General features: G+C 48.1%; 1 protein-coding gene across 6 annotated transcripts in view; it reads left to right on the top strand.

The window, feature by feature from the left end:
• Spns3 (SPNS lysolipid transporter 3, sphingosine-1-phosphate (putative)) overlaps positions 1–12161 on the top strand; it is a 48093-nt gene that overhangs the window by 15173 nt on the left and 20759 nt on the right. For all 6 annotated transcript variants that reach the window (XM_027922629.2, XM_027922627.2, XM_027922628.2 and 3 more), the window contains one exon: positions 3022–3211. In XM_027922629.2, coding sequence (XP_027778430.2) covers positions 3022–3211 — 190 coding nt within the window. The remainder of the gene's footprint in view (positions 1–3021; positions 3212–12161) is intronic.

The following is a 12161-nucleotide window of genomic DNA, read 5'->3' as shown; positions in this document are numbered from 1 at the left end:
GGAGGCTATCATTCAGACTACTAGAGTGGGCAGAAGGTCCTTGTGCTGGGGTCTATACAGACCTCAGATGTTAATGCACCTTTTTTTGGTGCAGGAAGCTTCAGGATGTAAGATTCTGGCTTGCCACAGGGAGAACTTCCAACATTCAGAGCTGAAGTGGTCCAGTGGCAGGGGCTGCAGGGGGAGGCACTGAGTTTCCAATCCCTGGGGGCGGTGTGTAAGTGGAACTTGGACAGCTGCTTGCCAGGGCTGCGTAGAACTTGGCTCTGAGAATCTATGATCCTGGGAAGGTCTTGTGTGTGTGGCAGGGCTTGGTGGCTGGGGCATGTGCTTTGGTTGCTTCTCTTGCTCAAGGGCTAATGGAGGGCCCTGGCCACACTGCCTGTTTGAATAATCAGTCCCAAGTTTCTCAGAGGTATTGGGAACCCACAGAGGCCGGCTCAGAGCAGGACTCAAGACGTGGGTGACATTCATCCGGGATTTGGGGGTCACTTGACTTGGCTGAGCCAGAGCTCTGCTAAGCTTCCGAGCCTGGGAAGTTTTGGCGAGGATCTTTAAGCTGTTCCAGGAACACACATGCTTCTATCCGGCAGGCAGAAGGTTGGGGGACACTGGCTCTGCCTTGAGAGGCTGTGTGACCTCAGGCAAGTTCCTGCCCTCTATGGGCGCCATACTGTCTCCCTTACCCAGAGGGGATGGGGATAATCCTCAGCCTGTGGAGGGGCATTTCACAGAATATGTGTAGGGGGGAGGTACTTTTGTGGTCCTCATACACAGATCACATTCTTGCATCCTGGTGGCAGATCTGGAGTAATAACAGGGCCCTTGGCCATCCCACACAATTCTGGAATTGTTTGGATGTGGGAAGGAGATGTGGCCAGGGGGAGAAAGGGAGGTAGGGACAACAGAGCTCTAGGCCAAGGGAGCAGTGTGGGCCAAGGCAGGGAAGCCAGGAAGAATAGAGTGAGTTTAGAGAATTCTCAGTCATTTGTGCAATGTGAGGGAGGGAGATGAGAAGGGAAGCTACACAGGTCAGCAGGGGCCAGTCCCCTAGGGCCATTGGTGCTGGCCAGAGACTTGCATAAGAGGACAGCAGAGAACCCCAAGGGGCTAGAAAGATCCTGGCTAGATTTGGGTTTCCAAGAGTTCATGCTGCTCACAGTCTCAGCTGTGCCTTTTTTGGGTGTTGGAGGCATACTGGGGATTGAACCTAGGGGTGCTCTACCACTGAGCTACACCCCCGATCTTTTTATTTTGAAGCGGGATCTTGCACATTTGCTGAGACTGGTCTTGAACTTGCAATCCTCCTGCCTCAGCCCCCCAAGTAGCAGAGAATGATAGGTGTGTAACCCCATGTCTTGCTCAGCTATGACTTTGAGCTCCTTTAAAAAGTGTCTTGACAGGCATGGTGGTGGTATGCCTATAATCCCAGCAGCTCAGGAGACTGAGGCAGGAGAATCGCAAGTTCAAAGCCAGCCTCAGGAAACTTAGCGAGGACCTAAGCAACTCAGTGAGACCCTGTCTCTAAGTAAAATACAAAAAAGGGCTGGAGGGCCAGGGGATATAGTTCAGTTGGTAGAGTGCTTGCCTTGCATGCACAAGACCCTGGGTTCGATCCCCAGCACCAAAAACAAAATTAAAAGGACTGAAAATGTGGCTCTCTAGCATCCCTGGGTTTAATTTTCTGGTACCAAAAAAAAAAAAAAAAAAAAAAAAAAAGAAAAATGTGGTTTGACTGGAGCAGGAGGGTGAAGATGGATACTCAACTCCTGGCTCTGATGTTTATTAGCTGGGTAATCTTGGCCTTGACCTTTCTCAGCCCTGCCTTCTTCATTGTTCTCCTTAGAATTCTGGCAGGAAATCAGTGAGTTCCTTTGCTCAATGGATGTTTCTTGTCTTCTAGTCTTTGTGCTTCCAGCATGGAGTCAAGGAAGTAAACCGAACCTTGTCGCTCTTCTCCGGGAATTCACAGGCGAGGAATTCCTGGAAAAGATCTTGGAACAGAGATACAGAAAGTGAAAGTGTGATGGGAACTGACGGTGAAGGAATCAGCAAGGGAACGGGGGAAAGGCATCCCCAAAGAGGGGGCATTTGTGATGGGTCTTGAAGGCTGAATAGGAGTTCACTCTGGTGAAGGGTGTTCTAGATGAAGGAATGAAAGTACCAGGTGCAGAGTGGGGGTGCAGATGGCAACCAGTTTGGAGGAAGAGGGAAACAGAATTGCACCTTTGGTCCAAGTGGGCTGGAGTCAGACCAGGAAGGATAGCATATGCCGCATGGAGTTGGGACCGTCTTGTAGGTGGGGAATTTCTAGCCGGAGGCAGGCAGAGTACAGTCAATCTGTGTTTTAGGAAGCACCCTCTGGGGGTCTCTATGGGCATTACTGTGAAGGGGCAGGTCTCCATAGTTGGGATGTATGGGGGTGGGGGGGGCAACTGGAGTGGACGTAGATCCAGGAGTAGGAGGGAAAGTCAATGTAGTCAGAAGGGGCTGCTTGATGGGTGTTCAGATGGTGAGTGGGAGGGTGGCGTCAAGGAGGGAATGTGTGTATGTCCATAAGGGCTGGGCGTGCCATAGGAGCTTAATACAGAACATACACTTATCGCCATTCCTCTAACACTGGGACCAGAGAAAGGTTTGGGATACAGTGAGACTACAGAATTAAGATTTCTGAGTGGGGCCTTTTTTGGGTGGTAAGAGGGTAGAGAAGCTCGCTGGACATGAAGCACACTGGGATCTAAGGTGCTGGAGTGTTGGGCAGATCATCCAAATGGCCAGAGGCATCCCCAGGGGGAGACAGGACAGCAGGTAGGGGAGGGCAGGGGAGCACCTGGATCTTTGATCAGGGTCCTGAGGCCCTAGGAGCATCATTTAGGAAAGAGGGTAAGGGGGAGATCTGGTCAAGGACCCATAGCCCCCACTCCCTTTTGGTGCAGGGTCATGCATCTGGGCCACGCAGCTAGACTGGGGCGTAAGGCAGGATGAAGTGCTAACTAAGCCCTTTCTGCTCTTTCCTGTCAGCCTGATCTTTGGAACACTGACCGTTGTGACTGGTATTGTTGGTGTCATCCTGGGGGCAGAGGCTGCGAGGAGGTATAAGAAAGTCAATCCAAGGGCCGAACCCCTCATCTGTGCCTCCAGCCTGCTTGCCACAGCCCCTTGCCTCTACCTGGCTCTTGTCCTGGCCCCAACCACCCTCCTGGCCTCCTATGTAAGTGAGGGTCCCTGGGAGGTGGGTGGGGAGCTCCTATGGGCGTGGGGGCACACTGCCAAATCTTTCTCTTTCCAGGTAGGTCTTGTTATCCCCATTTTACAGATGAGTCAACGGAGGCTTACCATGAGTTGCCCAGCTAGGAAGGGGCAAAACTGGCATTTGAACTGAAGGCTAGTGGGCTCTGGGGTTGTGAGTTTCTGTTGGATGATTTGATTTGAGATAGTGGGACACATCTGTTCCCGGGACATGTTGTGAGCCCAAGGAGATAGAGGGTGATTCTCTTCAGGTTACGGATGAGGAAAGGGAGGTCGGGGTTGGTCACAACCATTGTGGACCTACTTGAAGGGTGAGGATCATGATGACAGCAGGTTTTCCAAGTCCCTAATCATCTTGTGTCTATTCCTTTCACTAAAGGCACTATTCCCTCTTCAGCGTATCCCCAAATCCTTTTTTTCTGCATGAGCCAACTTAAAGGTCACTTTCTCCAAAAGCCTCCTCCATCTGTCCTACCCTCACATCAGAATTCATGGTTCTTGCTTGGGCTTAGCCTGGGTTTGAGTTCCATCTGGGACTCAGTTGTGTGGGGCTGTAACCACAGACAGGGAGCCCAAAGGGCAGGGACCAGATCCCTGGGATCTCTGTGTGTATCAGAGTCCCTGGCTCCCTGCAGCCCTAGCCTTGCCTGTTGTAGGAAGGGACCACTGATTGTGGGAAGATGGCACCAGTTCAGCTGCAACCAGGCTTTCTTCCTCTCCCCCAGTGCCAAGCCCTGGGTTCTGTCTATGGACCCAGGGGTCCCCAGCCCAGACAGGGAGCTCATTATGAGTATCACAGGAGCTCACTATGGAAATGTTCATTTATCTCTGTTCATTTTAGTACAGGGGGTCCAGGAAAAGAGAAGGTTTGGGTCAGAGTGGGATCCTAAAATTAAGATTTCTGAGTGGGGCTGTTCTGGTGGTGAGAGGGTGGAGAAGATCACAGGAGATGAGGCAGGCTGGCCCCCGAGGGGCTGGGCAGTGACATCCCTAAGGTGAGGTAGGACAGCAGGTTGGGGAGGGCAGGGGAGCACATGGACCTTTGATCAGAGTTCTGAGGCCCTAGGAGCATCCTTAAGAGGGAGGGGCCGGGGGAGGTCTGGTCAAGGACCCATAGTCACATTCCCTGTAGATGTCGGATCATGAACCTGGGGCAGGCAGCTAGACGCTGAGCCCTTGCACTTGTGCACCAAGTTCATTGAATACGCTGGACTCGGATAGTGAGTTAACAATGGCGTTAGTGATTTCTCACCAGCTTGGGTGAATTTCTCATCTGCGACAAGGTCTCCTCGTATTTCTAATCAGTCATGGACTGGTTCCATTTATATCACAACTTGGGCTCTACTTCCAAATTCAATGCTGTCCAGGCCCAGAAAATTACACCGGGTAGAGGGGGAGCTGCAGTCTTCTGTCTTGTTCCTTGTTCCATCTTCTGTCCCTCGTCCCCATGATTCAGCCCCTCCAAGGCTGAATAGGCAAGGAAGGAGGAGCAGAAATGGCCAAGGATTACTGATCATTTGCTGTCAGTGCCCTCTGTGTGGCATATGCCCAGACAATGGGCTTCGGGTCACATTTTTATTTCTTGTTTGTGTGTGTGTGGGAGGGCCTTTGGCATTGACTTTGGCATCGCCCAATTCCTTGGTGCAAGTGTGGCCTTTCCAGCTGTACCCTGTGGCCAGGAGCAGCCGTGGAGAGTCAGGGAAAGAAACTGAGCCTGGTACAGTGGGCACTAATAAATGCCTTCATGCTTATTGACTGGGGTGGGGAGGGAAAGAGCCCCCGGCACCATCAGTTTTGACTGGTGGGAGCGGAGGGGGTCTGACCTCACAGACTGAGGCCCAGGCAGATGGAGGGCCCGTCAAAGGCCTGTCCCTGATCAGCCAGCTGGAGCTACGGACCCCCTGCCAGCTCTGCTTCTGCCTCTGTCTTGGTTGGTTCTGAGAATTTGCTCCTTGGCTGTGTATTGGGGACACAGCTGTCCCCCACCCTGTAGCCTGGCACATGTCCAGAGCTGGATGGCTCATCTAGAAATGACATTGAGTCTTGGCCGATGGAGCCAGCTGGACAGACTCTTCTCCAGCCCTGCCCAGGGGTGAGGGGCTGAGGGGGCAGAAAGGTGGTAGGGCCAGAAGGCGCCCATCCTCTAGCACCAGGAAGCTGCTCGATCTGCAGGATACCCAGTGCCACTGAGGCCCTGTGGCCAGGACTCCAGCCTCCATTGCCCTGTGGCTCTGTCTGTGTCTTTGCTGTCCAGCTACATCTTCTGATTTGAGATTCAGGCTCCGGCTCCTCCCCCGACCAGCCATCATTCATAAAGCCCTTAACATCTGCCAGTTCCACTGTCTCCTGCCCACCCCCTGCCCCCTTCCTGGGCTCATGCCTTGTGATCTTTCTCCAGGTCTGCCCGGGAGCTACCTTGTTGGTTTATTTCCCTTCCTGCTCACCCACCACAATCTGTTCCTCCCACATGGCCAGGATGAGCTTTCTAACAACCATGGACCTTCCCTGCCCCCAAGCCTTGTATGGCTCCCTAGTGCCTCTGAAATTAGGCCCAGCTCCTTCAAAGTCCCTCATGAACTATCTTGACAACCTTAGTGGCCTTCTCCCTCTGGGGCAGTCCTGTCTCCTGATTCCCAGGACATGTCCCATGCTTCCTCCTTCCCTTGTTCCCTAGTCCAGTCCCCTCTTCATAAGCCCAGATGGCCCTGGGCCTTTGAGGGTCTAGCACCATCTCTCATGGAGCCTTCCCGGAGTCCTGCCTGACCCTTTGCCCCTATCCTTAGCACCATCTTCCTAGTAGTGTCACGGTTCCTTGGCTCTGACCCTCTCCCAACCCCAACCTGGGAGCTTTAGGAGGGTCCAGGTCTGGTTCTGCTCTTTCTTAGCACTCCAGCCCAGAGCATAATGTCAGGCACGTGGAGGTGGGGGCAAATCATGGCTGATTGAATGATATGCTATTTACATGCATTTATTTATCCAATAGACATTTATTGAGAGTTGATTCAGTGGTTTCCTAATTGAAAGGCGGCAGATTTGGCAGTGAATACGATAGATCAAAACATCTCTTGTCCTTACAGAACGTACATTCTAGTTGGGAGAAGTAGATAAACAAGATGTGTAAGTAAAATTTATGATATTTCAGGTGATAAATGCATAGGATACAAGTAGAGTGGAGGGGTTTGGGGCTGTAGCTCAGTGGTAGAGTGCTTGCCTCACAGGTGTGAGGCCCTGGTTGGATCCTCAGCACCACGTAAAAATAAATAAATAAGTAAACATTAAAAAAAAAAATAGAGTGGAGAAGGGAATAGGGAGTGGTGAATGTTAGGGGGAGAGGGCCCAAATTTTATATAGTGTGGCCAGAAAGGGCTCACTGAGAAGGTGATTTATTTATTTATTTTTGGTACCAGGGATTGAACCCAGGGATACTTAACCACTGAGCTACATCCCCAGACCCTTTTTTATATTTTATTTAAAGATAGGGTCTTGCTGAGTTGCTTAGGACCTTGCTAAGTTGCTGGGGCTGGCTTTGAATTCACAATCCTCCTGTCTCAGCCTCCAGAGCTACTGGGATTACAGACATGCACCAACATGCTTGGCAGAGAAGGTGATTATTATTGTTATTTTTGCCATGCTAGAGATCAGACCTAGGTCATTACACATGCTAGGCAAGCATTGTGCCACTGTGCTCAGCAAGGAGGAAACTGTGGTTAGTGTGGAAAGAGAGGGAAGAGAGGGAGGTGAGTACTGATGGGGGCCATATCACATTGGGCCTGTGGACATTCATTGATATATGTTTAACCAACCTTGCATTCCATGTGGGGTATATTCTTCCCTTGGTTACGGTGTGTACTTTTTTTAAAAATATTTTTTTTAGTTATACATGGACACAATATCTTTATTTTGCTTATTTATTTTTATGTGGTGCTGAGGATCGAACCCAGGGTCTCACACGTGCGAGGTGAGTGCTCTACCGCTGAGCCACAATCCCAGAAACAAAAACATAATTATTTTTATGTGATGCTGTACCTGGATTATTAGTCTTTTATTGAAGATTTTTGCATCTACATTAAACAAGGGCTATGGGGCTATTGGGAGATATATTTGCATCTATATTTCTGTCTCTTTGTCTGATTTTTGTATCAGGGTAATGGCCTCAGAATGAGTTGGCAAGTGTCCCTTCCTTCTCTGTTTTTTGGAAGAGTTTATGAAGGATTTGTGTTAATTCATCTTTAAACATTTGGTAGAATTCACCAGTGAAGCCATCTGGTTCTGGGCTTTTGTTTGGGGAAAGTTTTTTGATTAGGAACTCAATATTTACTTGTTATAGGTCAATTCAGATTTTCTATTTCTTCTTGAGTCTGTCTCAGTAATTTGCATCTTTCTAAGAATTTGCATATTTAATCTAGATTAATCTGATTTCTTGGCACACAATTGTTCATAATATTTCCTTATAATTCTTTTGATTTCTATAAGGTCGGCAGTTACGTCCCTTCTTTCGTTTAAAAAAATTTTTTTTTGGTTGTAAATGGACACAATACCTTTATTTTATTTATTTATTTTATGCAGTGCTTGAGGATAGAACTCACTGCTTCACACGTGCCAGGCAAGCACTCTTCCACTGAGCTACAACCCTAGCCCCCTCTCTCATTCTTGATTTTTTGTAATATGACTTTTTTTTTCTCTCTCTCTTTTTTTTTAATGTGTCAGCTTAACAATAGTTTGTCAATTTTGCTAATCTTTTAGAAAAACCAACATTTGGTTTCAGGAATTTTCAATTGTTCTTTTTTTTTCTATTATTGGCTTCTGTTTTGTTTGTTTTTTGGGTGGTGCTAGGGATTGAACCCAGGGCCTTGTGCATGCAAGGCAAGCACTCTACCAACTGAGCTCTATCCCCAGCTCCTTAGCTTCTGTTTAATAGAATCACCCTGGCTACTCTGTTGAGAGTAGACTGGGGTCAGGGATGAGGGCAGAAGCAGAGAGGAGGTCAGGAGGCTATTGATATGCTGCAGGTGAGAGTCAATGGGACTTGGGCCAGAGTGGCAGCCATGGAGAGGGTGAGAGGGGTTGGGTTATGGTGGCATGTTTTGCAGTAGAGCTATCAGAATTTCCTGATAGTTTTTTATTATTGTTATTGGCCTTGCATATACAAAGCAATTCTTTTTTTTAATATTTATTTCTTTAGTTTTTAGGTGGACACAGTATCTTTATTTCACATTTATGTGGTGCTGAGAACTGAACCCAGCACCTCACGCACACTAGGCGCGTGCACTACCACTTGAGCCACATCCCCAGCCCACAAGGCAAGCAATTCTTGATGATTTTTTTAAAATATTGTTTTTTAGTTGTAGATGGACACAATACCTTTATTTTATTTATTTATTTTTTTATGTGGTGCTGAGTATCGATCCCAGGGCCTCTCCCAGGCTAGGGGAGCGCTCTACCGATGAGCCCCAGCCCTGGCCCCTAATTCTTGATGATTTTGATGTGGGGAACGAGAGAAAGAAGAGTTGCAGGTGAGTTCTGGAATACTGCTCTGGAAGGAGGGAGAGGCTGTTATCTGAGATAGGAAAGTGAGTTGGAGCAGCAGGTTTTGGGGGAAGATCAATAGCTTGGTTTGTATATTCTGAGTTTATGTTGGAGGTTGACGTCCCATTGGAGGTGTTGGTACAGAGCTACATGTAGCCTGGCACGATGGTGCATACCTATAATCCCAGTGACTTGGAACAGTGAGAGAGGAGGATCACAAATTTGAGGCCAGCCTCAGCAGGTTAGTGAGACCCTTTCTCAAAAAAAAAAAAAAAAGAAGCCTGGAGACATAGAGTGCCCTTGGGTTTAATCCCCAGTACCTGCCCCAACACATGAGTTAGATGCAGGAGTCTGAGGTCTATAGGACATGGCATCATCCCTAAAATTTCAATGGGTAGAAATTGGTTGCAGGCCATTATGATGAATGTCATCAGGTTTTGGAGGGTTACCAGAGTCAGAATTATAGAGGGTGTCCAAAAGGGACTGACGATTTGGCTTTTGTCAGCCTTCAAAATAGGAAGAGTCATGCTAGCCTCTTCTATTCATCCATTTATCCACTCATCCATCCGTCCATCTATTCTTCCATCCTATCCATCTCCCTCCTTCCATCCTTCTTTCCTTCTGTCCATCCTTCCAATCCATGCATCCTCTCAGATTGTAGGAACCAAGGTTGCGCACTGTCTCTGCTGCAGAAGCCAATCTGGGGAAATAGTCTCCAAGACCTTCTTGGGAAGGGTGCATGGGAGGGTGGGCATGTTCGCCAGTGTGTGCATGCATCTAAGTGTGAATGTATTCAAGTTCGTGGATAGAACTGGGTACCCGTGTGCTCTTGTGTGTATATATTGCCAAGTATGTGTATATTTATATATAGTATGTGCATGTATTTACCTTGATTTGTGCACATATATGTTCCCAGTGTGTGTGAGTGTGTCTCCATGTGCTGTTTTGTATACATGTCTGGGCATGCATGTGCCCATATATGTGTATCAGATTATGCAGATAATGACATGGGATGAATGTTCACTTGTTTGTCTACAACTGAATACAGCTTTTCTCTGGCTACTTTTGTGGCTATAACTGCCTTGCATGGGAAGGAGGGGTTTTGCTGGCACAGTGTCTGCTCCCAAATTTCCTAAAGTAGGGACTACATTGTGGGTCATGTTTCATGGAAATGAAGTTTTCTGAGCATTATGAAGTCTGGTCTGGGGCCTTCCCTGGGGGAGCCCAGGCCCTGTGGCTCACCTGCAGGTGTGGAGGGTTCCATCTCTTCTATCCTTCCAGTCCTCTTGGCAAGGGAAATGGACTTCCCGGCTGTTAATTAGGATCCAGACACATGCGCAGCAGGTCTTGGCTCACACCCTTTCTCCCTGGCCTTCTTCCCAGAGCTGTCGCCCTTCAGAGGAGAAGGGGTTTGCACTTAAAGGAGGGACTGAGCTCAAGGAAGGGGCTCCATACTGTTGCTGGCCTAGTGGCTGGAGGATGTGGCTGAATGTTGATTGGTAGTCCCCCTTTTGGTGGGCTGTGTGTTTAAGATGGAGTGATCAGAGTTGAAGCACAGGGAGGGAACATTCATAAGGAGACTGAAGGATCCGGATGTCATTTCTGCTTCTTCACTTGCTAACCATGTGACCTAGAGCAAGATCTTGACCTTGCTGAACCTCAATTTTCTCAGCAATAAAATGAGAGCTACTTGGTTTCATTGAAGAGATAAATGAACTTTCAAACCTGTTCTAATTACTATTGTTATGTAAGAAAACTTGATGGCTCAAATCAACAAAACATTTGTTTTGATCACAGAAGTTTAGTTTAGGCAAAGCTCAACTGGGGGCAGGAGAGGATGTCACCTTTTTTCCACTTGATCTTAGTGAGGCACGTTGGGGGTCTAGGTTGGATCATCAAAGGCTGAAGATGTCTGGCAGTTGATGCTGGCTACTTGCTGGGAACTTAGCTGGAGCTGTTGGCTGGAATGCCTAACCTGGGCCTCTCCATGTGGCCTGGGCTTCCTCACAACATGGTGGCCAGATTCCAAGGACTAGCATCCTGAGATAGAGAGCCAGGTGAATCCATATTGCCTTATATGACCTACCCAGGAAAGTCACTCTTGAAAGTGACATTTTTATTGTATTCTATTCTTTGCTTGAATCACAACTTTCTGCTAAGGTTAACAGAGTAAGGAAACGGAAATGGACTCCATCTTTTTTTTTTTTTTTTTTTTTAGTACTGGGGATTGAACCCAGGGGTGCTTTACCACTGAGCTACCTCCCCATCCCCCCCCCTTTTTTTTTTGAGACAGGGTCTCACTAAGTTGCTGAGGGTAGCCTTGAACATGTGATCCTTCTGACTCAGCCTCCAAGTTGCTGGGATTACAAGTGTGCACCATCAAACCTGGCTTGAACTCCATATTTTTTTTTTTTTTAAGAGAGAGAGAGAGAGAGAGAGAATTTTTAATATTTATTTTATATTTAATATTTATTTAATATTTATGTTAATTAGGCACAGATTGTGAAGGGCCTTGTATGCATAATGACATTGAATGGCTCCAAATGTGTGTGAATCCAGGTGTGGCAGTGCATGCCTGTAATCCCAGAGGCTCAGGAGATTGAAGCAGGAGGATCACAAGTTCAAAGCCAGCCTCAGCAACTTAGTGAGACCCTGTCTCATACACAACATCTTTGTTTGTATGTGGTGCTGAGGATCGAACCCGGGCCGCACACATGCCAGGCGAGCGCGCTACTGCTTGAGCCACATCCCCAGCCCTCAACTCCATATTTTTATGGGAAGATTGGTGATCTGAAAAAGCATACAGAACTCGAAATATTTTAGTGGCTATCTATGGAAAATAAAGTCTGACAAGTGCTACAGGGGTACCTTGTCCCCCTGTGCTCTGGGTCCTTTTGAGGTCTGACCTCACATGGAACGATATCAGTCATGTGATCAGGAAGCCCACCAGGTATGGGTCTCTAGTTTCATACCACTCTCCAGGTCAGCTGAAGGTTAAGTGCTCACCTTCAAACCCTGGCTCAGCCTCCTGGGCAGAGGAAATAGACATGTCAGAGACCTCGAGGGGCAGAGCAAGGTAGTAGAAAAGCAGTTCTCTATCAGGAGGAGCAGCAACACTCACTCTTTTTTTTTTTTTGGTGGGGGGGGGGTACCAGGAGTTGGACTCAGGGGCACACCCCAGCCCTATTTTGTATTTTCTTTAGAGACAGGGTCTCACTGAGTTTCTTAGTACCTCGCTATTGCTGAGGCTGGTTTGAACTTGTGATCCTCCTGTCTCAGCCTCTTGAGCTGCTGGGATTACAGGTGTGTGCCACCTTGCCTGGCAACATTCACTCTTCTGTCAAGTATGTCCAAACACCTGTTAGGCATGCTTCTAGGCACTGGGG

Source organism: Marmota flaviventris, chromosome 17 (assembly GCF_047511675.1).
Source record: "Marmota flaviventris isolate mMarFla1 chromosome 17, mMarFla1.hap1, whole genome shotgun sequence".
Classification (NCBI taxonomy): Eukaryota; Metazoa; Chordata; class Mammalia; order Rodentia; family Sciuridae; genus Marmota; species Marmota flaviventris.
Note: the sequence above shows the minus strand (reverse complement) of the source record. Positions and strands in the feature narration are given on the sequence as shown.